This window comes from Sus scrofa, chromosome 5, assembly GCF_054392235.1.
Source record: "Sus scrofa isolate SSC_HxYL_T2T_F1_AM1 chromosome 5, Sscrofa_HxYL_maternal_Yorkshire_Landrace_v2.0, whole genome shotgun sequence".
NCBI classification, from domain to species: domain Eukaryota; kingdom Metazoa; phylum Chordata; class Mammalia; order Artiodactyla; family Suidae; genus Sus; species Sus scrofa.
In genome coordinates this window covers 18,036,715-18,064,605 of record NC_139387.1, presented here as the reverse complement: position 1 = coordinate 18,064,605, position 27,891 = coordinate 18,036,715, and the positions used below count along the sequence as shown (strand labels likewise).

At 56.0% G+C, this 27,891-nt stretch overlaps 1 protein-coding gene across 4 annotated transcripts; it reads right to left on the bottom strand.

The window, feature by feature from the left end:
• Window positions 1–33: 33 nt before the first annotated feature.
• Window positions 34–27,050, bottom strand: ASIC1 (acid sensing ion channel subunit 1). Of its 4 annotated transcripts, none has more exons than XM_021091639.2 (12): window positions 26,760–27,050; window positions 25,503–25,880; window positions 24,711–24,906; window positions 6,156–6,306; window positions 5,424–5,551; window positions 4,973–5,126; window positions 4,548–4,604; window positions 3,669–3,822; window positions 3,143–3,234; window positions 2,570–2,649; window positions 2,374–2,478; window positions 34–2,181 (listed from the first exon to the last, which is right to left on the bottom strand). In XM_021091639.2, the coding sequence occupies exons 2-12, from the start codon at window positions 25,862–25,864 to the stop codon at window positions 2,077–2,079; spliced, it is 1,584 nt and encodes a 527-aa protein (XP_020947298.1). In that variant the 5' UTR covers window positions 25,865–25,880; window positions 26,760–27,050; the 3' UTR covers window positions 34–2,076. The 4 variants fall into 4 exon arrangements, with proteins under 4 accessions (XP_020947298.1, XP_020947299.1, XP_084811798.1 ...); XM_021091640.2 differs by having other exon boundaries at window positions 4,973–5,123; XM_084955672.1 differs by lacking the exons at window positions 24,711–24,906; window positions 25,503–25,880; window positions 26,760–27,050 and adding an exon at window positions 9,346–12,376 and having other exon boundaries at window positions 4,973–5,123.
• Window positions 27,051–27,891: the final 841 nt, after the last annotated feature.

The following is a 27,891-nucleotide window of genomic DNA, read 5'->3' as shown; positions in this document are numbered from 1 at the left end:
ATTCAAATAAGAGAAGAACGACACTGAAGAGGAGATGGTTGAAACCCAGTTTATTAGACCAGAGACATGCGTCACCCATAGCCCTGCCTGCTGTTCCCCATCTGGTGCACACCCTTTGGCCTTGCTCCTGCTTCCCTCTGGAGAGGTCTGATCTCCTAGGAGTTCCCAGGAACCCAGAGTTCCCAAAGATCCTACAGCCTCACCCTGCAGCTCCAGGTCAATGCACAGGTGACCTGCCACAGGTCTTGTTCTGGGGGTGGAGACTGAGAGACAGCTGGGCAGAGAAGGCCTGGGAAGAGGCAGCGCTCTGGCCTGAGGGGAGCGCCTGGTGGAGGAGGCACGGCAGGTCCTTGGCCTCACAGGTTTCTCATTAAAGTAGGAAGGGAGGGACAGAACGGCAGAGTTTTAACTTCCCCTCTAGGCCTGTCTCTTTCCTCCCGCTACCAAACCATACCTTACCAGAAAATATAAGTGGTGGGCTTGGGTATTAGGTGAGCAAAGGGGCCTGGGCAGCCAGGAGGGAAAGGCCACTGACTAAAGACCTCAGCTGCCACCTGTCAGCACCCTGCTGCTTCAGCTGCAGGGGTCCCCAACCCTCAGCTCCCTCTGTCTTTGCCACCCCTTGACGTATTGTGCGGAAGAGATCTCCATCCCATGGGAGGGGGCTCTCTCAGTAGCAACCCCCTTCCCTGGAGAGGTCACAGTCAGCCAGGCAAAGGACACTGGGGTGGGTGGAGCAAGGGAGGGAATGTTAAGGCTGCAGGGAGGGCAGAGGGTGCCCAGGTTAGGGGGAGAGGGTGAGGCCAGAAAGAGGCAGAGCTTGTAATTCACAGCTTCCTTTATGTCACCACCGAGACAGTGCGAAGGTTACAATGCGCGTGTCGTCTCCTTGTGCTTCTTAGAGGGATGTGTGTACACAGTACAGACACCAGGGGAGAGTCCAACTCTTTATACAGGCGAAGGCATTCAGAGACCAGGGACGGGGTGGAAACACAGAAAGGGGAGCCTGGCGTGGGAGGGTGGTTCTTAGAGACAAGAGGGGATGGAGTAGAGACGGAGTCAAGGGAAAGTATATACAGAGATATAGCAATATAGAGTCTGTATCATATAGAAATAGAAAATGCAGATGAAGGTGTTGAGAGAAGCAAATGAAGTTTCAGAAGAGGACTTGGGAGAGTTCCATAAGAAAATTTATGGATGTGGCCCTCTGCAGGGGCCCCGGGGAGAGGGACCAGTGAGGTTAGGCACCAGTGCCCCTCTCCCTGAGCTGGACACCAACCAGCTGGATCTTTTATGGGATGGTGGAGGAGGGCTGCCTCTTGGGATTTCTCTCCAGCAGCTCTGGGTGGACATGAACCTGTAGGTATCAGGATGTGGCCTACAGCACCAGGGCCACATCATGTCCCCAGCTCCACTTCTGGAGATTCCCCCACCTCCACCTCCCTGGAGACGTCACACTGTGTGAGGTGGCGGTGTGGGGACAGATACAATGGAGGGTTCCTGCCTGGAGACTTGGGGTTGGGGGGGGGGTCACTGGGCTGAGAGGGTCTCTTAAGGCTGGGGAAGCCCCCCCTACTAGCCCTCCCCTTCAAGGTACATTCTCTGGTTTGGGGCCAAATTGCAGGCCCCGAGGATCCCCTCCACCCCCCACTGGGAGGGGGCTTTGGTGACTGGTGGCAGCAGAATGTGGGTGGACACTCAGATGGCAGACAGCCGGACAGACAGAATTCAGGCTGGGAGCTGTTGGGAGGCAGCATGGAGCAGAGAGGGGCAATCTGAGGTCACTGGCCCCATTCTCTCTTTTTAGTTTCTGTTTTAGATTAGTTTTGTTTTTTGTTTTGTTTTGCTTTTTTTTAAAGAAAAGAAAAAAAGAAAAAGAATGGGATAGAGGCAGGGAGAGGACTCTATGGTCAAGACTCCTTCCTCACCACAGACAAGAGGAGAGGACCGCCCAGGAGTGGGGGCTGCCTTGGGAGGGGGGAGTGAGTCCCCAGGGCAGATGTTGGGGGGAACTGGGGGCCCCCTTGCGCTCCTAGCCCTCCCCATCTAGGCCTTTGGTACAGTGGCCTGCGGGGCTCAGCAGGTAAAGTCCTCAAAAGTGCCTCGGGCCGGATGGTGAGGTAGGATGTTGGCAGCGTACGTCATCCCAGCAGGATGGCCCCGGAGGCTCTCACATGGGTTCTGGGGGATGGCACAGGACAGGGACTGGTTAGGAGGGCCACAGGTGGCGCTGGGGCGAGGGGGAGGCAAGGGAGAAAGGATGGCAAGGGGGGTGGTCCTGGGGGGGTGGTTGGGGGGGTGGTCCTGGGGGGAGGTCCCGGGGTGGTGGGGGAAGGGGTGGGGCCGCGGGGCGCCGGGCTCTCGCTCCCTCACGTGTCTTTTGACGTCATCCAGGCTGAGGGCCACACCCTTGTCCGCGCTGCTCCGTTTGGCCTCCTTCTGGCACTTGCCGCGGCGGCACAGTTTGTGTTTAATGACCTGAGAGGGAGGTGGGCTGGTGGGCGGGTGGCGGCCCGACTGGAACCCCGCCCGTCCAGTGGCTCCGCCTGGGCGCCCCGCCCCCACTGACCTCGTAGGCGTAGTCGAAGAGCTCCAGCACCGTGAGGATGCTGGCCCCGATGAACAGCCCCATCTGGCCACCAATGTCACCTGCAACGGAGGACCGCAGGGAGGTTAGTGGAAGTCAGCACAAAGTGGGAGGGGCAGAGTTCACTGGGACTGGGGCAGGCAAGTCACATTTGCAAAAAGAGGGGCAGCCTTCATTAAAGAAGCATGAAAGCACTTCTGTGTGTTGGGTTTGTTCCCTTCATGCTTTTCTGCATTTTTCTACTTTTCTAAAATGAACAGACATTATTCAGAAAAAAGCAAATGTTTACCAAATACCCCAACCCTCTTATTCTCTGGGAAATTTTTCAAGAGCATATGAAATAGTTCCCTATTTGTGCCCAGGGGCCCATCTCTGCCACTTTGCTCTAAGCAAAGGCTCAACACCCTTGCTCGGCCATATACCAAGACCATAGAGTTTGGGGGAAGGCCCCTGGCAGAGGCCTTGTGGGACAGAGGTGAGCAGCCTGCTTCAGGTAGTAGGGTGTCACAGTGTGCCCATGGCACGGGAAGGGGCCAGGTGCCATCAGCAGCTCACCCAGGAGCCCTGCAATCTCATAGGCCTTCTTCTGCTCGATGGTCTCATAGTTGAGGACTTCAAAGAAAATGTCCAGCACCAGGATGTTCTCCCTGCAGAGGGGTTGGGAGAGGAGACCTCGGTTCAAATCGCACCTCCGTCCCTTACTGGCTGGGTGACCTTAGCAAGTTATCCTCTCTGCATCTCAGTCTCCATGTTTATAAAATGAGATGCTGGTGTGGATACCTGCCTTTTCCAGTTGTCCTGGGGAGTAAATGTGATGAAGTAACTGAAAAGACGCTCTGTACACCAACAACTGTGAGGTGATGCCGGTTACAGCAACAAGGATGAAGACAGACGTGGAAAGAGAAAGGGGCACTTCTCCTGCTTGTTCTGGCTTGTTCTTCTCTCTGCACCCACCCCAGACTCTTAGGTTGCCTTCCCCGTGTTGCCTCAATTTCCCCGTCTGCTAGGCCCCATCAGAGTCCACCCCAACCCTTCACAGTGGCAGCCCAAGGGTCCAGCCCTGCACAGTCAGAGCCCTTACCCTATGTACTGCTCAGACTTGTTGAACTTCTTGGCCAGGTACTTGGCTGATGCTTTGCTGGGGATCTTGACCATGGACAGCTCCTTGCCATAGCGGGTCAAATTGCAGGGCATTTCACACACACAGTACTCCTGGTCCTTCTCCACCAGGAAGTCTGTGTCAGCCAGGTGAGAGGTGCCAGTTGAGTGGTGCCCTCCTGCCAGCACCTTCCCGACACACACATCCTGGCCCTGCCGAAGGGGAGTGTGGGCCTCCCTTCTCTTTCCAACTTGTTCTTGACAACCCTGTGCCCAACTGTGCCAATCCTCACCCAGTCTCCCCATGGATATTTCTTTCTTTTTTTTTTTAGGGCTGCACCTGCAGCATATGGAAGTTCCCAGGCTAGGGGCTGAATCAGAGCTGCAGAGCTGCAGCTGCTGGCCTGTGCCACAGCCACAGCAGTGTAGGATCTGAGCCGCATCTGTGACCTATGCAGCAGCCTGAGGCAGCACCAGATCATTAACCCACTGAGCGAAGCCAGGGATCAAATCTGCGTCCTCATGGATAGTAGTCGGGTTCTTAACTAGTCACAACAGGAACTGACCCCATGGATATTTCGTAGTCCCATACCTCCATTCTTTCAGGCCCCTCCGGGGTCAACTAGGTGAGGTGCTGATGAGAGCAGGCGCCCCCCCCCCAGGTGACCCCTGTTCATTTCTCACAGGGGCCTCTAGAGCTGCTGCTATTCCCAGCCTTGCTAAAGTCAGACACAGGAGCATTCAGGTGAGGGCTGATCCAGAAGTTACTTGATGCTTCTGGGAGCTTGCTCTGAGACCCCTATGCATATGGCTGGCAGCACCTCCTTCCCTCCCCCAGACTCCCCGGGACAGGGGTGCTCACCCAGAGCAGGGTCTGCACACTCCTTGTACTGCTCTGGAGTGCAGTATGGGGCATCCCCTAGAGAGGAGAAAAGACAGCGATGCAGGATGGAGATTAAAGGGGCCCCGGGACACAGGCGGTACCAAAGCCGAGAAGCTGGATGCTGGGAGAGGATAGGAATAGTCGGCCGCTAGTCCATCCTGGAGGCAATCCACCCCACAGTCCTTCCCTCCTGGACCCTTCTCACCCATCCTGATGGGTACAGGCAGGAATCGAGGTCAGAGAGGCAAGTGCCATATGGGGATGGACTGGGGCTGAAACTGGGGTGGGGAGAAGCCAGCTGGTCTTGCTTGCATGTTGGCAGGAGGCTGATGTGCCGGGGAAGCTGGCGAGGGGCAGTGCAGGCTCAGGGACCCAGGACTGTGTCTGGAACTTGGGGGCCTGACCTGGCATGTGCACCATGCGGCAGTTACAGTTCTCCACCAGGTAGCGTGTCTCACAGTCGATGCGGCAGGCGGTAATGCTGTAGGAGTCGAAGAAATCCAAGTCCATGGTAACAGCTTTGCAGGTGCCCCAGGGCGGGGGCAGGTAGATGAGCTGCTGGGAGAGCCGGGGAGCTGGGGGGTGTGGGGACTTCTCCCCGAGTCACCTTGAAGGGCTTCTCTGACAAGATGCAGAACTCAGGAGTGCTCCCCCCTCTCCCTCTGCAGCCTCTGAGGGTCTCAGAGTCTATGGAGCTTCCTGCTCATTAAATCATTCATGCTTCTGACTAGTCAGCGGGCTGCCCAGGCCCTAAGCTCACCTGTCCCTCCGTTACTAACTGCCCACCACACCATCTTGACACCCCCCCCGCCCCCAAGCCCCCTCCCTGGGACCAGCCTCCTGTGGCCCTCTCACCCGCTGCTCTTGGCAGGCCACAAAAGTCTGGAACCCTGGGGCTACGCCAAAGCCCAGCTGGTCGATGAAGGGAGGTTCGTCCTGACTGTGGATCTGCACTTTGATGCCTGCTTCGAAGGATGTCTCATCTGTGGGAATGAGAGGGGTGTGTCTCGGGAGAGCTTCTTACTCCCTAACCTTCCAAGCTGATCCCACCTCTCCTGAGATAACCATAGCCTAGCCTGGGACCAGGGGAGGGTAGTTGGTCCAAGGGCCCCTGGCCCAGCCCCAGCCTCCTTCTGGGGCTGCCCCAAGGACCCCTGCATCCTCCACACTTCTTTTTCTATGCTGGCTTCGGCTCCACATCTCAGTGTTTCAGATTCTCTGTCTCGGAGGCTCTGCATTTCTCTCCCTCCTCTTCTCCCTTCTCCCCCCACCTCTCTCTGCCCCAAGGCCCCCGAGACCAGACAGACGGCAGGCAGCCCAAGAAGAGAGGGAGTTATTTATAGAATGAGTGGCGGCCACAGATGGAAAGGGATGGCTGGTTACCTTGGAGAGTAACTGAGCCAGGAAGGGGAAGGCAGGGAAATGTGAGTGCGGCAGGCAGGTAGAGTGGGAGATGGAGACGGCGAGATGCTGGGAGACAGCAAGGAGAGCCCACGCCTGGCCTCAGGTCCACAGCAGAGCCTGGGAGCCCCCGGCAGAGGCCTCGGCCTGGAGCCATGGGGTGGGGGAGCGAGAGAGGCAACATACCGGTCTCCCCCCATACGGGCAGGTACTCGTCCTGCTGGATGTCCAGCATGATCTCCAGCCCATTGCCCGTCCCACTCTTCATGGTCTTCAGCCGGGGACGCCCATCTCGGCCCGAGTTGAACGTGTAGCACTTTCCATACCGCGTGAAGACCTGGCGGGGGCAGAGCGGAGAGCCTGAGAGTCCCGCCAGCCTCTCGACCGACCAAGGACTGTCTCCGGCCCCACGAGCTGGTGGAGTCCCTTCAGGAATGACCCCTCCTGAGCAGCCCCTTCTGTTTGTCTTCCTTCCCACCTGTTCCGTCCTTCGTGGCCCTGCTGCGTGCCCTGGAAGGCTGATGATCCCTGCGGGGTGCACTGCCTGTGCCCTGTGCCACCGGCCTGGGCTTCAGGTTGGTTTTGACCAATGAGAGGTATCCGTAAGGGGTCAGAGGGCAGAAGGAGAGAGAGACCAGGGTATTATCTGCCAGTGTTCTGGTGGCTTAGACCCTCTGTGACTACAGATCCTGCCGAGAGGTCTCCCTGCATCGCACTGTTGCCTCCTTGTGCTCCTTTAGCCTGATGTGACAGTTTCTCACTATTTCTAGGAGCCTCGGGCCCCCTCATTGGTTTCTTTAACTCTGTCCACAGCTCTGTACACCTTCCCATTGTTAAACTCTTTTCAATTGGAGTTCCCATTGTGGCTCAGCGGTAATGAACCCAACTAGTATCCATGAGGATGTGGGTTCGATCCCTGGCCTCGCTCAGTGGGTTAAGGATCCTGCGTTGCCATGAGCTGTGGTGTAGGTCGGCAGCTGTAGCTCTGATTTGAACCCAAGGCTGGGAACTTCCATATGCCACGGGTGCGGCTCTAAAACGACAAAACAACAACAAAATGACGATAGAAACTTTTCAATTAAACTATCCCAATAATAATCTGTCTCCTGCTGGGACCCTGGCATACGTGCCTCTGTCACCTGGATCCCATCACTGCCATATCCCTGAACCCTCCTTTGCATCCTCTTCTCAGGCCCAGGACCTTCCACAACATCTCTTCTCCTGGATTTCACCCCAGGCCTCAGAAATCCTGCTCCCCTCAAGACCAGGCTACGCTTTTTAGTTTCCTCTGCCATCAGCCCCTTAGATCCATCATTGTCCCATTATCACCAGAACCTGAACATCCAGGACCTGGCATGTTTGGCGATGCCTGTGCAGAACTGTGAGGGCAGCAGAGGAGACCTCAGTCCTGGGGGCAGTCCCCCCGACCCCGTGCCGCAGAGCAGCCCTCACCGCAGCTCGGTCGACACAGCCACAGAGAAAAGTGAACTGGTTCTTTACCGCCCTTGCCCCACAGCCCCCCAGACCGCTTCCAGCTTCTCATAAATGGAGCGGGGGTGCTTTTATTACTGCTAGATGGTGACAAAGTCCACAAAGCAAGTCGTAAGAGAGTAAGAGAGCGACAGTGTCAGGCTTGATGGAGCAGCAGGCCGTGGGGGAGAAAAGCGGGTTACTACTCAGCAATAGAGTCCTTGCACCCTCTGCCTCCTAGAATGGCCTCCTGCTCCCACCTCTGGAAAAGAAAACAAGTGCCCTCGCCCATTTTGTGGGTGAGGCCCAGAGATGAGGTAGAGAGAGAACACCTAACGCCCCAGCCACACTACCAGCCACAGGTTCCAGGCGGGACACACACTCATGCTTACCCCCCACCTGGGGATGTGGGGCTGAGGCTCGCTGGGAGCTGCAGCCTTGCGCTGGCTGAGGGCTGAGCCGCTGACTGGTGGATCGCTGCTGCCACCTGGTGGTTCCATACAAGAAGTGTCTGTTCTACCCTGAGGTCCTGAGGAAGCCAGGTTGACCCCTTCCCTGTCCCGTGTTCCTCTATCTCCCCGCCTATCTGAGGCCCAGCAGCCAAAACCTCCAGGCCCCCATCTGTGTGCAATCAGTCCACGATGCACTGATACAATGACACCCACGTGCCCCTGAGCGAGGGAGGAGGTAGGGGACTGAGAGGGTGTATGTGGGGAGGGAAGGCCTGGCAGCTGGCAGCTGGAGGGGACAGGAGAGGAGTTGGGCCAGACTGAACTGGAAGCTTGGTTCCACAGCAGGGAAGCCCCTAGACTCCTTGTGAGGGCTTCCCCTGGGAGGAGGGTCCCTGGCCACTTAGAAGTGGGGGGTGTGGGGAGGATTTACAAGAGAACTGTCTCTCTCTCTCTCTCTCTCTCTCTCTCTCTCTCACTCACACACACACACACACACACACACACACACACACACACACACACACAGAGCAGGAGGAGCACAAGAAGACCACGTGAGCATGCAGTGAAGTCCCTGCTGCGGGAGCTGCTAACGACGGTGTGGTGGGGTGCCTGTGGGACACCTCCCTACCCCTCTGCCTCCTTCCACACCCTCTGCATCTCCAGAGACCAGGTGGCACTTGCCCCAGCTCTAGTCTGGGAGTGACAGTCAAAATTAAGGCCAGATGGAACTAGCGACTCTCATACTCAATGAAATAAGTCAGCAAGAGAAAGACAAATACCATATGATATCACTTATATCTGGAATCTAATATATGGCACAAACAAACCCATCTATAGAAGAGAAACTCATGGACTTGAGAACAGACTTGTGGTTGCCAAGGAGGGGGAGTGGGAGGGACTGGGAATTTGGGGTGAATAGATGCAAGCTATTGCACTTGGAATGGATAAGCAATGAGATCCTGCTGTATAGCACAGGGGACTATATCTAATCACTTGTGATGGAACATGATGGAGGATAATGGGAAAAAAAGAATGTATATAAAGGTATATACAACTGGGTCACTTTGCTGTACAGCAGAAATTGACAGAACATTGTAAATCAACTACAATACAATTTTTAAAAAAATCATTGGCCAGGCATAGGCACCTCCCACCAGATCAAAGGTTGACCCAAGGACAGAGGAAGGTCTTGATGCTGCTGGGTCACGGGGAGGTCTGGGAAAGGACTGGACAGGCTGGAGCCTCAGGGCAGCAACGAATTACCAACTCTGTTTCAAGATTCTCACAAAGAGTGCAGTCCTGGCCGGGTGTCTCCGAGGCAGGGCGCACGGGGTGGGGGGGGTGGGGGGTCCTGTGAGGCGGGGGAGGGGCAGGATGGTCATTAGCCCCAGCCCCAGGAGGTGACCGTGGCAGACCCTGTTGGGGTGTCGTGCCAGGCATGGGCCCCCACTCACCACTGAGAAGTTGTGAGGGCCGCAGGGCCCCCCACAGTAGGAGCAATAGAGCAGCATGTCCTCCAGCCGGTGGCAGGAACGGTTGTAGAAACGGTGCAGGTTAAAGGGCTCCCCAGAGAAGGCCTCGGGCCCCGGGGGGGCGAGGGGCACCCCAGGGTCATCACTTTCGTCCAGCCCCAGCATGGGGGCCAGGTAGAGCAAGTCGGGGTAGCTGAGCTGGGACAGCCGCACGGCATTGGTGTTGCAGAGGGTGACCGCCGGGAAGGCCAGCTCCGTGGTGGCCACTTCGTCTAGCAGAGTCACATGTGGGTAGCTGAGGTAATAGGCAACTCGATCCCCGACCTGGCACAGGAAGGCACCCAGTGCCAGGACAAAGGCCACTGCCCACAGGGCCTGCCGTGGCCCCGGACCCCCCTCCACAAAGACATGGCTGGCGCCATGGAGAGTGCAGCTGTTGGCGAAGGCCACCAGGTCCATCGGTGAGTCCCCTTCTCTGGCCTCCTTCCTCCCTGCCCCCTTCTCCTCTTCCTCCTCTGATTCGGAGCTGTCCTGCCGTTGCCGTGGGTGGGGACCCCAAATATCTCCCAGGGGCCTGGGGGTGTCTTCTCCAGAGGAGAATGACAGAGAGCAGAAGATCTGGATGGGCATCGTTCTCAGGGGCTTCCTGGCCCCGGGGGTGGGGGTGGCAGGAGAAGGAGGAAGGAGATGCGATCTTAAGCAGGGGCCGGCAGGCCAGCCAGTCCGCTCACCAGGTCTCTGCCACCCAGCTGGCCGTCCTTCCTCGGCAGGGCCTCGGTGGCAGTGTGGCTGAGGTGGGGCGGGGCTGGAGAGGAGAGGAGGACCAGCCTGCCCTGCCAGGGAGGGCGGGTATCTGTGCTGATGAATAATTGATGGCAGTGGGAAAGGGAGGCTGATGGAGAGGAGCGGGGCCAGAGCCCCTTTCCTGCCACCAGCTCCAGCAGGACGCAAGGGATGGACGACAGAGTGGAGACAGGGGCTCCTCGTGCCCACCTCTGCAGGTGAGATGGGATCTAGCGGAGCAGAGCCCTGGCTCTCCCTGCCGCGACTTCAGCCAGCCAGGGTCGCTGCCCCTCCACCAAGACACGGACACTCAGGCTCCCGCTCAGCCTCCAGTCCAGCCGGCTGCTCAGCCATCAGCGCCCCTCAGCCTTCCCGCCCCGGTTCCCAGTCCTCTCCCTCATTCTCACCTGGTCCAGTCATTCCCGCACACTCTCTGGGCACCTCTAATTCTTCTCTAATTCCCCAGACTCATAATCTCCCCAGTTTTCCCAACACACCCGTGAATCCCAATTCCCCTCCAATTACTCCTCCATTCCCTTCTAATCACTGGGCTGACCACAGTTTCCTTCCGTTCCTTCCTGAACCCCTAGTCACTGCCTTGACCCCCAGTTTCCCTCCAGCCATCCGGGAAGCCATGGGGCTCACTCCCCAGGCCCGCCCCGTGCTGAGCTGCGCTCCTTCTGTGGCTTGGGGGGCAGCCCAGGTTCCATTAGCAGAGGTCTCTCACTGACCACAGACTCATTTATGGCAAGTTCCTGGCACCAGGGGGAGGGACCCTGTCTCTGGCAGCTGAAAGGCTTCCTGGCAGATCCTCACTCCCCCTCCCAGCTTGCCCGCCGCAACAAACAGTCCAGGGGAGCAGCAGAGGGCTCCTCCTCCAGGGGGTGACAACACGGAGGTCAGAACCAGGACAGGGTCCCGGGTCAGGAGGAGAGTGTTCAGAGCCAACCTGGGGTACCCCCAGAACCCTCAGCCTCGCAGATGCCCCCAGCCCTTCAGTCCGAGGCTCTCTTGCTCTCAAGCTATCATCCCTGCCTCCGCCGCCCCCCACCAGGCCCCTGGCCCCTCTCTGGGCTCTGATTACTCAGGGCCACTGGTTGAGGAACTTGAGCCACGAGCCAAGTCTCCAGGGCCTAGAAGGTGACCTGAGGGGAGGAGAGGGAGGGAGGGAGGGAGGGGAAGCCTATTAACCCTTCCTCTGCAGGGCCAGAGGAGGAGCTGCAGGGGTGGGGGGTGGGGGTCAGACTCTTGTCTCCTTGGGATTTTCTATTCCCTAACAGCCCCAGGATCCCTTCTCCTCCTCCCCTCCCTGTCCCTGTTCCCAGGATCGTCCCTTCTCCATTTGTACACCCTGGAGTGTGTTGGGGCTGAGAGGCAGGGTGCCAGGTTCTAGCAGAACTGACTGATGTGGGACCTTTGGCCTCAGCTTTGCTGCCAGGGACACAGAGGTCCCAGAAGAAGAGCAGCCTTTGAGATCTGGCCCTTCTCCATCCTCAGTCTAGCTGCCTCCTCTTTTGCCTAAATAATCACCTCCCAACTGGCCTCCCTAACTCCCCGCCTCTCTGTAGCTTCTCCCTTTAGTCCATGCTATGTAATTCTGACCATTCTTCAGCTCAAAGACCTTCTCTCACTCCCCAGTGCCTTCTGGTAAATTTCACTGCCATCCCCTGGACTTGGCAATTTACCCTCCAGCCTCACCTCCCACCCACCTACCCTGCCCAGTCCAGCATCCAGCCACCATGTCCTTCTCCCATTCCACAGGCACACGAGGCGCATCCACAGTGCCATGCCTTCCCCGGACTCCATCTGGAGAATTTCTACTCCCTATCCAAGACCCTACTCACATGTCCCCTCCTCCAAGAAGCCTGCCCTGACTCCACAGGGCTCAGTGAGTGCCCACCCAGGGAACAGACTGAAAGGTCCAGTTCTGCTCAATCTCTTCAGGCATGAATAGTGATCAGTAGCTCTTTAAGGACAAGGACTATGAGTATGAAAGACCAGGACCCAGGGGCCGCATGGAGAAACGGGAAGCGAAAAAGACCAGGAACAACCAGGGCAACCAGAGATAAGTCACCACAGAGAAGAGGAGAGACACCTCCGCCCTCACCTTCAGCTGTATGAATTCAAGTGTTCCTTTTCAGTTTCCTGTCCCATGTGCATTTTCATCCTGCCTACCTGACCTCAGCTCTTGGAGGGCTTTGCACGTCCCCAGGATGTGTTTCGGAGGTGCGTGTCAGAGCTGGGTTGGGGGTGGGACCTGCTTAGGTTGAGGCTTAAGCTGGGGAAGCGCAGCTGCCCATGCCTTCCACACCCACTAGGGGGCATTGTTTCCCTCCTGCAGCCTTCCTGGAAGGGGAAGGAGATTGGACTTCCAGAGGGAAGAAACTAAGGCAGGGCAGCCTCACCAGAAAAGGGCGGGCATGCCCAGAGCAGCTTCTGAGGGCAGCACATTTGCTGGGGCTGGACCTTCTTCCCCCGCAACCAACACAAAGACCTACACTGCACACCTACACATCTCTACACACACACAGCCCTCTTGTGGGCGACAAAGACACCCCCCACCCCGGCCGCCTCCCTCCTCCATCCGCTAACAGTCTCTCCTCCTCATCTCATTCCTGTAGACAAACCCACCACATTTTTCACAGTAATAGGGAGGCGAGGAAAGCATCAAGCCGCACAGGCAGACCCCCCCCCCCGCCCCCGCAGGCACAGATGGCCCCAGGAGAAGTGCCCCAAAGCAAACACACTCGCACGACACTCATTTCTGAACCCTCTGCCCAAGGACTCGACCCCTCCCTGCATCACTCCCCATAGCGCTTTTACGCTGTGCGTGGCCACTGGGTAGTTTCTGCCTTTCCCCACGACTCTCTCTGAACGCCAGCCACCCTTCCCATCTGTGGACTGTTTCATGCGTTTCAGTTGATGCCTCATGGGATACTTATACAACCCGGCAAAATAAACAGGTTTGAGTAATTTCACCCCACTTGACAAATGAGGAAATTGAGGCACAATGAGTCGTGCAGGTCTCATGGAGCGCAAGCAGTGGGCTTGAGATGAGAAGCAGTCCGCCCTTCCGGATCCCTTCCTTCTTCTTCATTCTTTCATTGACCCATCAAATGTTTACTGCGTGCCCCAGCGCCGGAGAACAGATAAAGGACTGGGCCCTTGTGGAGCTTATTATCTAATGGGGGAGATGCTTTTAAAATATCCCCCAAATAAATATGTAATGACACACTATGATAAGTGCTATGAAAAAAAGGACTATGGTTCGATGGAGGCGAATGACAGGGAGATCTGACCTAGGCTGGGGAATCAAGGAAGGTTTCTTTAAGGAAATGATGTCGGATTTGCAATCTGGGAGTTCCCTGGTGGCACAGCAGGTTAAGGATCTGGCGTTGTCATGGTAGCGGTTGGGGTCGCTGCTGTGGTCAGGTTCAATCCCTGGCCAGGGAACTTCGACAGGCTGTGGGTGCAGCCCCCCAAAACTGCAATCTAAAGAGTAAAGAGGAGTAATTAGGTAAAGGTCTGCATGTGTATGTGTTTTTTGGGGGGATATTCCAGAGAACAGAGTCGGGGCGAAGGTCCCGCGGGGAGAGAGCTGAGGTGGGACCAGACCGCTCAGGGCCTTGAAGGCTGGCTGGGTAAGGATCCGGTCCCATTCCCTATGGAAGGACCTCAAGCATTCAGAGCAGCATTTTGAAGAGACCACTCGACATGGAGCGGTGGCGTGGACTGGAATGGGGGGATAGAGTGGAGATGTTTAGGAGGCAACACTGGCAGATCCCGTTAAAGGAAGTGAGGGAAACGGCGTATCAGGGATGAGTTCTAGTTTGCGTAAGTGGGCGAATGACTTGCTAGGTCAGGAACACAAGTACAGGACTAGGTTAGGAGCTAAGATGCTGAATTTGGCTATTTGGAACCTTGGGGAGATCCTTGGAGATGTTAAGTGGGAAACTGGCCACTGGGGCTGATGCTAAGAGGAGACAGTGGGCTGCACCATACATTTGGCGGTTGTCGGGGTGTAGATGGGAACTGAAATCATGAGTGAAGATGAGACTGCTCAAGAATAAAACATAAAGGTTTTTCTGAAAAAAAGAAAAATGGCCTGATTCGGCAGTATTTTCTAAAGCTAACAGAACCCTAACCCATGACTTAACCACAGCTCCTAGTTATATACCCAAGAGAAATGCATGTGTATATCAGACCTAAAGACATGAACAGGATGGTTCATAGTAGATTTATTTATACTAGCCCCAAACTAGTAAAAACCCAAATGTCTAGCAAGAGTTGAATGAATAAATAAATTGTGGTATATTTACATTAATGCTACTACACAGCGTTGAAAAAGAACTTATTACTGCTGTGTAAGATGAGACTGAATCGCACAGATATAATCATGAGCAAAAGAAGACACACACAGGAGTTCCCTGGGGTCCTAGTGGTTAAGGATTTAGCATCATCACTGCTGTGGCTCAGGTTCGATCCCTGGCCCAGGAACTTCTGAATGCCGTGGGCACAGCCAAAAAAGAAGACAGACACAAAAGTCTACACACTGTCTAGGAAGTTCAAGGACTGGTGAAATCTACCTAGACTGATAGAAATCAGAATAGTGATAATCTTATAGGGTAGTATTGACTAGGAAAGGGCCTGAAGGAACTTTCTGGGGTGCCAGAAATATTTCACACTTTTTTTCTTCTTTTTTTGGCCACACCTGTGGCATATGGAAGTTTCCAGGCCAGAGATCGAATTTGAGCCACAGCTGCAACCTACACCACCACTGTGGCAACTCTGGATCCTTAACCCACTGGGCTGGGTCAGAGACTGAACCCGTGCTGCCAGAGACAATGCCAGATCCTTAACCTGCTGTGCCACAGCAGGAACTCCATATTTTATACTCTTATACCAATGTAAACAGATACCAATGTAATACATAAAATATTACATTGTAAGGTACATTGCTATAAAAATATACTAATTGGAGTTCCTGTTGTGGCGCAGCAGAAACAAATCTGACTGGGAACCATGAAATTGCGGGTTCGATCCCTGGCCTGGCTCATGGGTTAAGGATCTGGTGTTGCCGTGAGCTGAGGTGTAGGTCAAAGACGTGGCTGGGATCCCATGTTGCTGTGGCTCTGGCATAGGCTGATGGCAACAGCTCCAATTAGACCCCTAGCCTGGGAACTTCCATATGCCGCAGGTGTGGCCCTAAAAAGACAAAAGACAAAAAAATATATATATGAAAAACTCGTCAAGCTGTACCGTTAAGTCATACCCTTGCACTTTTTTTTTGTTTGTTTGTTTGTCTTTTTGCCTTTTCTAGGGTCGCTCCTGTGGCATATGGAGATTCCCAGGCTAGGGGTCCAAGCCGGGTCTCCAACCTACACCACAGCTCAGGGCAACGCTGGATCCTTAACCCACTGAGCAAGGCCAGGGATCGAACCCACAACCTCATGGTTCCTAGTCAGATTTGTTAACCACTGCGCCATGATGGGAACTCCACCCTTGCAATTTAAAAGAAGAGGATAGCTTGCAATTGAGACTTGAGTAGTGCCAACACTTAATGGCCAAGTGGAAGAGAATGAACTGGCAAAGGGACAGGAGTAGTTTGACAAATGAGGAAAATCAAGAGAGTACAGTTGTCAGGAAAGAGAACAGTGCAAACAAGAGGTGGTGGTCAACCATTTCAAATGTTTGAGAGACATCAAGGATAAAAAATGTTGGAAACCTGGAGGTCACGAGTGGCCGTGGCGAGAACTATTTGGCAAAATGTCAGGGATGAGGGAAGAAGCCAGCCTGGAGTGGATGAGAGAGTGAGACAGAGTTGAGGAAATGGAGACAGTGGACTATATACAGAACTTTTAAGAATTTTGTTTGTGAAAAGAAGCAGAGAAAATGGAGCTGGAGGGAGCTGTGGAGTTGAGAGATGTTTGTTTGGGCGGGTTCTTTCCTTTCTTTCTTTCTTTCTTTCTTTCTTTCTTTCTTTCTTTCTTTCTTTCTTTCTTTCTTTCTTTCTTTTTTGGTCTTTTTAGGGCCTCACCCATGGCATATGGAGGTTCCCAGGCTAGGGGTCCAATTGGAGTTACAGCTGCTGGCCTATGCCACAGCCACGCCAGATCCGAGCCACATCTGTGACTTACACCACAGCTCATGGCAATGCCAGATCCTTAACCCACTGAGCGAGGCCAGGGATCAAACCTGCAACCTCATGGATCCTAGTCAGATTCGTTCCAACTAAGCCATGGCTGAAACTCTGGCTTTTGTTTTTTTCTTAATCTAAAGCCTGCTACATAGTAGGTGCTCAATAAATGATAGCTGTCATTATAGCTATACATTTTAAGATGGAGAATCTTAAGCGTGTTTCTTTCTTTGTTTCTTTCTTTCTTCTTCTTTTTTTTTTTTTTTTTTTCCTTTTTAAGGCCAAACCCATGGTCTATGGAGGTTCCCAGGCTAGGGGTCGAATTGGAGCTGCAGCTGCTGGCCTACACCACAGCCACAGCAACATCAGAGCTGAGCTGTGTCTGCGACCTACACCACAGCTTATGGCAAGGCCGGATCCTTAATCGACTGAGCGAGGCCAGGGATCGAACCCACATCCTCATGGATACTAGTCAAATTCATTTCCGCTGTATCAAGACAGGAACACCTTAAGCATGTTTCAACATCAGTAGGAAGGTTCCACTGGAGAGGGAGCGACTGATGATAACGGAGGCAGAAGCAGAATCCTTAAAGTAAAATTCCCATCAGGGTGGCAGAAGATCAGGTGGAAAGAATAGGTTGAGACTTCTGCCTAGATGAGATGGATAGGTTCCCAGAAGGGGGGGAGATCTTGTCTGAGGCTTCTATCTTCTCTGTGAAGTGGGAGACAAAGTCATCCGCTGAGGGTGAGAGGGGGGCTAGGAAGGGTGGCAGTTTGAGAAGAATGGAGAAATTTACTGTAATCCTTGGGGAGAGCAAGCTGACCTGGAAAACAGCGGGGTTGCCAGGGCAGCACTGCAGGCCCATTTACAGATATTGATTACAAATGCAACGTGATTCCCAGCTGACCTGTTGTGTGACTTCCTCTAGTAGAGCTTGGCTGAGGAAGCCAATGATGGGTCCATCTAAGGTTGGGACTTGGCCAAACGGTGCAATGGAGAGGCAGAGGAGTCAAAAGATGGTGTGCCCAACCTAAGGCTGGGGTGCTTCTCTTTTTTTGTCTTTTTAAGACAACGCCAGCAGTGTATGGAAGTTCCGAGGCTAGGGGCTGAATTGGAGCTGCAGCTACAGCCTATGCCACAGCCACAGCAACACTGGATCTGAGCTGCATCTGAGCCGCATCTGCAACCTGTGCTGCAGCTAGAGGCAAAGCCAGATCCTTAAGCCACTGGGTGAGGTCAGGGATCAACCCCCCATCCTTATGGATATTAGTCAGGTTCTTAACCCGATGAGCCACAATGGGAACCCCTGGGGATCTTCTCTTTTGCACCCTCTCTGTCCTATCCTTCCTCACCACACTGCCTCTTAGAGCATGGACAGCAGGGGAGCTGGGTATCCTCCTCCATGCCCCCCCCCCAGCTCCTACCATCATGCATGAAGAACCTGAACTTAGAAGATCTGAAGTCAAGGTCCTGCTCTGGCATTTTCTGGTTGTGTGACCTCAAGCAAGTCAGGTAATAGCCCTGAACCTCAGTTTCCTCAACTTTCAAGTGAAGACTTTAAAATCTGCCCACCTCCCAGAATTATGAGGATCACACAAGCTAGAGTAAAGGGAATTTGTAAATTGCAAAGCATGACTGAAAGAGAAGATTAATTTGCTAGTATGTGCTCTGCATGGGACCAGAGGTTGGCGTGCACGAAGCTCTCTCCTGCAGCCACGTGAAATGAGTTGTGTGTGCCCCCATTCACATCCACATGTTCCCACTCTCAGATACACACACGGAGATGCCCACATGTGCTGGCACACCTGGGGCGCACGTGCAGGGTGTGATGAGGAAGCCTGAGTTGGCTGCTGTTCATGGTCAAGGCCACTGCAGCAGTCTCTCCCCTAGGGATGTTCCCAGCCTGGCACGATGAGGATGAGGTGGCACACCAATCAGACACACGACACCCAGCTGCACAGCCCAACCTCCCTGGCCTCCAAGCCTGTCAGCCACATCGAGGGGGTGCAGACAAGAGGAGTGGGAAAGGGTTTTCTTTCCAAGAACTCACAGGAGCTCAGAAAAAAAACCACAACTTGCCCTCCCTCCCCCTCCGAGTGGCCTTGGAGAGGCTGGGGTGATAAAAATCTCTGTCCTTAAAGGATCTTAAAGGAACTTCCCCTCAAGGTGACTACATAGCAGTGTCGTGTTCATTTAAAATTTTTCCACAAGGAAGACGTCTGATGCATGTGTCCAGGAAAATGGGTACTGAACACCCATTCTAAACGTGGGCCAGCCTGGGCTGGGCCAGAGTCCCAGAGGCTGAAGGAGAGACTTCCCCTTGGCAAAGAACAGTTTGGGGTGGGGGTGGATGTGTGGCATATGGAAGTTCCCAGGCTAGGGGTCGAACAGGAGCTACAGCTGCCAGCCTACGCCACAGCCACAGCAACTCCAGATCTGATCCGTGTCTGTGACCTACACCACAACTTATGGCAATGCCAGATCCTTAACCCACTGAGCGAGGCCAGGGATCGAACCCATGTCCTCATGGACACAAGTCGGGCTGGTTACCACTGAGTCACAATAGGACCTCCTGGCAACAATTTAAAAATCCACTAAGCTGGAGTTCCCGGTGTGGCTCAGTGGTTAACAAACCCGACTAGGATCATAAGGATGCGGTTCGATCCCTGGCCTCGCTCAGTGGGTTGGGGATCTGGCATTGCTGTGGCTGTGGTGTAGGCCGGCAGCTGTGGCTCTGATTCGACCCATAGTCTGGGAACTTTCATATGCCACAGGTGTGGCCCTAAACAACCCCCCCCCGAAAAAAATCCACTAAGAGCCCCCTTTGGTCACAGGAAATTGAGCCTAGAAGCTGAGAAATGGAACCAGATGAGACTATACCCAAAATAGACCCCAGGAGTCTCAACACCCAGCCTCATTCTCCACGCAGACAAGGCACACTGTTCCTTCATGCTGTCTCTTTCCTGGCTTTGCCTCCCAGAATCCCCACATCAGGGTCCTGCCTGGAAGGTGCTCAGCGGAAGGGTAGAGGCCCCTGGAGTGGCCACTTCCGATAAACAGGGAGGAAAGGCTCGTGCCTAGAGAGCCTGGCCAAAGACAAAGGCCCTTGTTGGAGAGAACCGGGCTGCTTGTCAGCTGGGGAAGATGCCACACATTCTGTAGGAAGGGGTTTCTGGAGTTCCCATTCTGGTGCAGCAGAAATGAATCCAACTAGGAACCATGAGGTTGAGGGTTCGATCCCTGGCCTTGCTTAGTGGGTTGAGGATCCGGCGTTGCCGTGAGCTGAGGTGTAGGTCACAGACGTGGCTCGGATCCCTAGTTGCTGTGGCTGTGGTGTAGGCCGGCGGCTACAGCTCCGATTAGACCCCTAGCCTGGGAACCTCCATATGCCGCGGGTACGGCCCTAAAAAAAAAAAAAAGGCAGAAAGGGAGTTTCTGAATAGCTGAGCTGTGCTGAGGAGACTGGAAGGTCTCTATTTAGACGTCGAGGGTCCTCTCATTCCTGCACACGACTCTCTGCTCCGAATGGCTTCCCTTAGTATCCCCAGCGCTCTGGGCCTCTCTGGGTACTGCCCGGGGCTCTAATCTCCCGGAAGGCGGGGACAGAGTCGGCCTGTTCACCACCGCCCCCTGGTGTCCAGCACGGGGCTTGGCCCTTCCGAGGGGCTCCGCCGGTCACAGGCAGTGCTCAAGTGGAGTCTGACTCCCAACCCCAGCCCCTCGGGCTTAGTATTCAGTCTCCCTCGCCATCCCCCAAGAATTGAAACTGCCTTCCACAAAGTTGAGGCAGGCTCCCAAACAAACTTCACTCACGGCAGAAACGTCCAGACCCCTCCGCCGGCCTCCCCTCTGCCACCTGGACGCACACCGGGCGCAGCAGCGGCCCCGACGTCGAGTTCTCCCCTGGCTGGAGCGGGAGAAGCCCAAGGCTGCGAAGCGTTGCTGCTCCCCACCCCTCCGCTCCGGCTCTGCCCCCACAGGCACTTAGAGCCCTTCCCTATTACTTTAGCCACGGCCTGGGACCAATTAACCGAGAGTAGTAGCCTCTTAGTAGACGGGAGAGGGGCGGAGTCGGAAATGACAAGCGATGGGGGAGGAGGAGAGGGAGGAGGTGGGAAAGGAAACTGAGTCACCCAAGGGGGTGTGTGGTGTGCGCGTGCGCGCGAGCTCAGGAACGAGTAGGAGAGAGAGACACCCCCCCCAACGCAGGATTCTTGCACCTGGCTCTGTTCTACCCCAGTCCTCTCCCTCCAAACTCTGGCACTTCTGAGGAAAGGAGGGAGGGAGAGACGGGAAGGATAAAGTGGGAGGAGGCAGCCAAGAACGCTAGAGCGGGGCGCCCCTCCTCCAAAGCTACCCTCCCCACTCCAGCCTCTCCTCTCCCGTGCTCACTCCCCTGTCTGCACAACCCCCCCACCCCCCGCAAAAGCCACCAGGTCTCTGGGTAGGGTAGACCTATGGTCCTTTCTCTCTCTGAGGGTAGCCGTCTGGGCAGCCTTCCCCTCCGCAGCTCCTCCGCTGGAGGGAATAGACCCAGGTAGTGAGGCCGGTCCCTCCCCCGGGGTCTCCTGAGCTGCTATGGGGTGGGTGTAGGGGGGTGAGGGGTGTCGGTGAAGGGGCAGAGTGACCCGGCCCTGGAGATAAGGGAGCTCCCGTTGCTAGTCCTGGCTCTCCCTGGGACCTGCCATCCCTCACTCTGCTAGCTGTAAGATGACCTCTCCCTCCGCCCTCTGAGTCCCAGGATCGCCCATCTCATAGCATCCCCCCGCCCAGGGGCTCCAGAAGATTCCTGTTCCACTTCAGAACCTTGGTGGGATTTCTTTGCCCACCCCTGTTACTCTGCCTCTTCTCTGGGAGATTCCTGTCCCCACTCCAGGATCCCCTCAGGGACTTCTGTCCCCCATCCCTTGTCCTCCAATTCCACCTCCTCCTGAAGGAACGCTATCCCCCCTGCACACCCACCCCTGTGATTTCCATTCTCTGCCCTCCCCTTCCATCTCTTCCAGGTCCAGAAATGAATTCCTGCTTCTCTCTCCCCCAGGCAAAGGCTCTGGGTCTCAGCTGGAGGAGGAGGGGGTGGCATAGGGCAGACTGGGCCACCATCTGCCAGCCCCCTCCCCTTGGTGCTGTTCAGCATTCCAGCCACATCGGCGCTCCCACTGCCAGGGACAGATAAGGTGCAGCTGGAGGCTGGCACCAGCTGCGACTGTGCTCACTCCCCCTTCCCCCACCCAGACACCGGCAGACAGCTGCGCCCCCCCAGCCCCCTCCATGGAACCCCTGCCCTGCCTTGGCCTGTCTGGCCTCAAAGTGGGGTGGGAGAGTGGACTCTCAGACCCTGTTGCCCTGGCAACAAAGCACCCCACCGAGAAGTAAGAGGTGGGAGGGGGAGGCCTGTGTGTGGGTCTTTGGTAGCTCAGGGGAAGCCTACCCCACAGGGCTGCTTGGGATACTCTTCCCATGCCCCTCTGCCTCTTCAGTCCCAAGGCATTTCCAAACCAGCTTCTCCCGGATTTAGCCCGGGTTCCCCAGACTCTCCCAAGCTGACTCAGCCGCAGCTGGGAGATGAACCTGGCCAAACACCACTTTGACTACCAGTCCATCCCCTGAGGTTGAGCTGGACTCAGAAGCACATGTAGGGGGAATGCTTGTCACTGCAGGACTTCCCCCTCCCCCTACCAAGGAAGCTGGGATCTCTAAGGGACCAGAAGCCCTTCCTGTGCCCCCTACACTGCCTTCCAGGAGCAGAGTTCCTACTGTTGGATGAGGGTTCCCCTTGGAACCAGTGGAAGAGTTCCCATGGACCCATGCACACTATATTTTGCAAACACTTTGAGTTGGGTTTGGAACCCCAGTTAAGAACCTCTGCTCTCAAGGCAGCAGAAGATGCCAGGATGGTCTCCACTAAGCTTGGACCCGATAGACAGAGGCTTTCTGTCAATATATGTCCATGGGCTAGATACACACCTCTCAGCCTAGCAGAGACCAGCAAGGATGAAGAGGCAGATGTTAACTATGGGACCCAGGAGAGGAGGGAGAAGGTGGGGCATCAGGCAAGGAGTGTCTGCGCCAGAGAACTGGAGGACAAGGGAAATGCAGGAGCATGGCAGCACCCCTGCGCTCCACCAGCGAGACATCAGACAAAGATTCACAACCTGATTCCCGATGGGCAGTGTGGAAAGGGGCTGGCAGCGAGGTCGACCCGAGAGATTCGGGGTCACGTCTTTGACATGGGCACAGAAAGAGCAAACACGTGATCTAGAACCAAGGAGGACCAGCGTTGTGGCAAGAGGAAGAACTCAAATTGCTCCAGAACTTTGTGAACCAATCATATCTCCATTTGACTGTATAGGGTTGTCCCCTCAGGCAACATGGACCAATCACATTTCGGTATCTCCATTTCTATGAACAAAACATGGCTTAGCAACATCACTTTCTGGACATGAGGAACCAAGGGAGCCTCAACTGTATACTTCCTGTGAACTCACTGTAATCCCCCTTCGTGCCTTCACACCTTCCCAGGTGGAGCCAAGCAATTCCCTTCCTCATTCAAATACTCCAAACCATCCCACCTAATGAGTTTTCTCTGTTCTTCTTGATGGTCCCTTCTGCTTGGGTGTGGGGTATGTTGGAGAGGAGTAGGGCTCTGGATTTCACTTCCACCTTCACCTGCAGCTCTACTTCCCTTGAGACTATAGTTGATAAGCCTGGGATCCCTTTGGGCTCTGGAGAAACCAGGACAAGACTCTCCTGTTTTGAGGAAGGAAAAGAGGGGAGAAACTGGTTCTTGCATCATGCTAGGCTCCCTATGAGCTTATCTTGGCAAGGACTGTGGTCATGTAACCTTTGTCCAGCGGCAGTGACAAAAGCCCGTGAAACTGGTCTCAGAGCAGAGCTTAAAGAGATTGGGAAGTCTTGCGTAACTTCAGCAGGGAAAAACGAGCATGACCATGCCTCCAACCTTTCTACCCAAACAAATGCAGCTCATGTTCCCACAATGCTAGGGGGGAAGCAAGCAAGTGGGGAGAGAAAGTGGTCAGGAAGAAAAGGGGAGGCTGGTGGGGGGGAGAATTGGTGGCAGGCACAGACAGCAAGAGAGTCCTAGGGGAGCCTGGGTTTTCAAGAGCGATGGCCAGAACTGGAAGTGGTCATGGTGACTCCAGGGTCAGCCATATTAACCAGAAGAGCACGCTGCATGACATAAGTTCTAGTCCTGAGTCTGTCACCAACCAGCTCTGTGGGTGCAGGCAACTCATTCTCTCTGTCCCAGCTTGTGCACTTGCAAAACAGAGCTAATGTGGCTATTTATCCAGGGGATTGAAGGAGAGCCTAGCAAGCATGCTCAAGAGTTCCAAGCATCATCCTCACATTCGGTGTTAACTTATTCAGACACAACTCCAGGTCTTCTGGTGCCTTTCCAGACTCTGCCTGATTCTAACCGCTCCCCCACCCCAGGAACCTGTATGACCTGCCCAAGATCACCTGGCACATGAGATGCCACTCAGTTCTCCTAACCTTCCCTGGGGTGCTGGCTTTGAGGCACCCCCATCTGTGTGTGGTGGGGTTATGAGTATCTGTGGGGCATCTCCATTTTAAGAAGCAAAGGGAGGAGTTCCCTGGTGGCCCAGTGGTTAAGGATCCCCTGTGGCACTGATTAGATCCTCGGCCCAGGGAACTTCAGCATGCTGTAGGTGTGACCCAAACATACGAGAAAAAAAAAGAAGAAGCAAATGGAGTCTCCAGTTCAGCCATGATTGTGTGTCCCAAATCATCTTTCCTTCCTCGGACCCCAACTCTGTGGGCTGGCAAGGGGTAGCCCAACGGGACTCTGTGTGTGTGTGTGTGTGTGTGTGTGTGTGTGTGTGTAATGGCTGAGGGAGAAGAGGATGGCCAGGGAGGTGTGGCATAGAGAGAATTACCTGTTAGGCTATTTAAGAGAAAGCTTCCCTTACTTCCCTGTCTCATGGTACTTCTCAGACTTTCATTCAACACACCCGGGGATCTAGTTAAAATGCAGACTCCGATTCAGTAGGTCTGGGAAGAGGGTGTCAAAGCCCTACATTTCTTTCAAGTTCCCAGGTGATGGTCCTTGGACCTCACTTTGAGCAACAAGGTGGCAGTGTACCCAGCACCACCCCCAGCTCGACACCTGTAGCCCAGAAGGTAAACTTGATGGGGTCGGGACCCTCCCAGGCACTGTGCACACGCACATCAGTGCGCCATGGGCTGTCTGTCCTGCCGTCACGGACACAAGGCTGAGGCTGTCACGAAGAGCAAATGCACTCCTGAGCAGAACAAACTCCTCTTCTGCCAGAAGGGAACCCTAGGGACATACAACTTCCTCCCTAGAGGCCTTCCCGGTCCCAGGCGCCTCCTCCTCCAGGACCTGCTGACTCCTGTCCCACACCAGCCAGGGGACTCACTCACCACCTTGAAGTCCTCGGCGCTGCAGACCTCCCCCCGGAAGTGGCAGGAGAGCAGCATGTCTCGAATGTCGTGCCCTGCGCGGTCATAGAACTCGCGCATGTTGAAGGGCTTGGGCTTGAAGCTGCGGAAGTTGGCCTTGTCCTGCAGTATCTCCAGCTGCTTTTCATCTGCCATCTGTGTGTCCGGTATCTCATACCTGGAGCCCAGGGGTGAGCAGCGCATGGATCAGCAGGACCTTCCGTTCCTGCTTCCATTTGGCCTCCAGTGTCCCACGCCCAACCTTGGGGGGAGGGCAGCATCCAGCCCTGGGCAGAGGCACAGAAGGAGAGCTGGGCGTGTCTAGAGGACCTGCCCCATGGGGTCTAAGAAGACAGAGGATCTGCAGTGGCTGCCCAGAGGCTGGGCATCTCAGCACATGGGTAAGGGGGGGGGGCAGAGATCAAGGCAAGAACTATGGCTTTTATACTATAGTTTAAAGATGGTTTGCTTCCATCCCCCGAGTGAGGAGAAAATTGAGACACAGTGGCAGAACGGTGGGCAAAAGTCACTCTAAAGGGGGGGACGATGTCTCACAACTCAGGCTGGATAGGGGCAGAGCTGTTTGGAACCGTACTGGGATCAGAGATTAGGTGCCCTTAATCGAGGGCTTGGCAGGACCCCAATTCCTTCGCTGTGAATGGCAGGTTTGAGTGGGGGGGCGCTGGAGGGCAGGGTTGTCTGAGCTGTATGATGGGTTAGAGAGGAAGCACCCCCTCGGGCGTCTGGGAGCAGGGGTGGGTGCTAGCCGCCCACCTGTTGTTGAGCAGAGCCAGCAGCTCCCCAGCGTGGTACAGGTCATTCTTGGAGACTTGGCTAAAGCGGAACTCGTTGAGGTTGCACAGCGTGACGGCAGGGAAGGTGAGCTGGGAGGCAGCCACCTCGTCGAGCTTGGTGACGTGGTGGTAGTGGAAGTAGTACTGCACACGCTCGGTGCACACGCACAGCAGCACGGCCAGCGAGCCCAGGAAGCACAGGGCCCAGAGAGCCCGCTTGAGAGACAGCCGCTCGTAGGAGAAGATGTGGGCCAGGCCGTGCAGCGTGGAGCTACTGGCGAAGGCCTGGATGCTCACCGGCTGGACGCCACCCACCTCCTCCTCCTCAGCCTTCAGTTCCATCCTGGCCGAGGGGATCCTGGGGGAAAGGGGGGTGGGGGAGTCTGTCACTGTCCTGGGGTAAGAGTACACATGGCGTCCCTCCAAATGTGTCCAGCCGGAATCCCCATCTCCAGAGGTCACTGCCTCTGGGGCAGGAGGCTTCTCGGGTGTGCAAGCCCCGAGGTGGCTGGCCAGGGGTCATACTCCCAGAAGAGGTTTTCTCCAAAGGCAGGGGCTTGGGGGTCAACTCAGGCCAAAAGAATGCTCTCCCGGGAAAGCCTCCGGGGCCAGGGGAGACCCCAGATGTAGTCATCCGAGGACGAGAGGGAAGTCCCAATGTTCCCACAGGCAGGCACAGGAGTTCCTTCCAGATGTGGGGTCACTCTGGGACAGGAATGTCCACCCCAGCCCGGAGACGCAAATTCCCCCAGATGGGCCGAATCCGGGGTCAGGAGTTCCTGGGCAAGGGTGTTCCCAGGATTGAGCTTTTGTCCCCGTGAGCTAAACCTGGGCCACAACCCCCACCCCACCCCCCGGGGGGGGGGAGGTGGGGAGGGGCCCAGGCTGAGTCCTCACCTGCTGGCGGCTCCAGTCCTCAGATCGGCGCAGGCTGTCTGTGTGCATGTTTGGGGTGGGGGGGTGGGGGGTAGAGGGCAGCCCGAGGTGGATGCCCAGGCATGGGGTGGGGGGGCGCGGTTCCCTATGACAGCGAGCTGTCCTCGCCCCGGACGCAACCCCCGCCCCCCCACGCCTTGAGTCTAGCTTCTCGACGCAGCCGGATCCCCTGCTCGGCCCCCGCCCCCCTCCCCAGCCGCTGAGACGCCCCGGCAGCCGGGGAAAGCGAGAGGGGAGGAAAGTCCTGGCTTCGGGGCGCTGGGGAGTCCCGCAGCCAAAAGCGGGGGGACCGGAGACCCACCTGAGGGGGCTTCGGGAACCCGGCAACCGGCGGCGGGTCCTGGGGCGCGGGGCCAGACGCGGGCTCAGCGCCGAGCCGCGGAGGGGCTCATGGCCCGGAGCGGGAGCCGGCGGCCGCCGCGGCACGCCGCGCAGAGCCCTGCAGGGAGCGGCCCGCCCGGCCCGGCTCGGCTCGGCTCCGTCCGCCCGCCGCGCGCGCTCGCTCGCTCGCCTCGGCTCGGTCCGCCTGGGCTCGGCGCGGTGCGCGGTGCGCGGAACGCGGTGCTCTCAGCCCTGGGATCTGCAGGGATCCATCGTCCGGCCGGGAGGCGGCGGGAGGGGAGGCGAAGGGGGAGGGGAGAGGGTGCGCGTGCGCGCCTACGAGTGTCTGCGAGGGTGTCTCTGGGCTCGTGTGCGCGCGGGGCCCCCGGAACGGGGAGCGGGACCGAGGGCTCCCCCCGCTGCCTCGTCCCCTCCTCCCAGCCGCTCTCGGAGCTGCTGCCTCCCTCCAGTCCCGGAGCAGTCTCCCTGTCCGCGAGGCCCTATGGCTTGTGTGTGTGACTGTGATGTGTGAGTGTGTGTATGTACGCGCGCGCACGCGCGCGCGCCGGGGAGGGAAGGTGTCTGCCCCCAGCGTCCCCCTCCCCGCGCTGTCTCCTTCGGATCGATGCTCCTTCCTCTTGCCGCTGCTTCCTCTGGTGGCACACACGCGTATGCGCGCGCGCGCACGCACACACACTCACACACACACAAGCAAGCTCCGACTCACACTTGACTGATTCAAGCACTTGCCCGTTTGGAGACACAGACATATATACAGACCAGAGTCACACCATGGCACTCACAGCCACACGCACCCTCCACAGACACCCACACACCTCAGAGGCCTGGCGCATAGGGCAGGAACTCAAGAGCTTAGAAATATTCACCTGTTCTCATTGTCCCTGCTCCCCACCTACATGTGACACATACACACATGTACATATGTAAACAAACACACAGGCTTGGCCACCCAAACCCTATCCTTGAGCCTTGGCCTTGCCTTGGGGTGGGGGCGGGGGGGGCATGTTTGCATCTCCTTACTACCAAACCTCTAAAGAAGGAGCAGAGAGAAGGAGAAATAGCCAGAGGTCAAGAGAATTTGGAGAGAAGTC

Excerpts from the sequence above, each read along its gene's own strand:
- ASIC1 (XM_084955673.1), bottom strand. The coding sequence starts at position 9,993 with ATGCCCATCCAGATCTTCTGCTCTCTGTCATTCTCCTCTGGAGAAGAC. Across the intron at positions 4,605-4,972 it reads CCGCATGGTGCACATGCCAG|GGGATGCCCCATACTGCACT; the intron begins GTCAGGCCCCCA and ends TCTCCTCTCTAG. Across the intron at positions 3,235-3,668 it reads AAGTCTGAGCAGTACATAGG|GGAGAACATCCTGGTGCTGG; the intron begins GTAAGGGCTCTG and ends ACCCCTCTGCAG.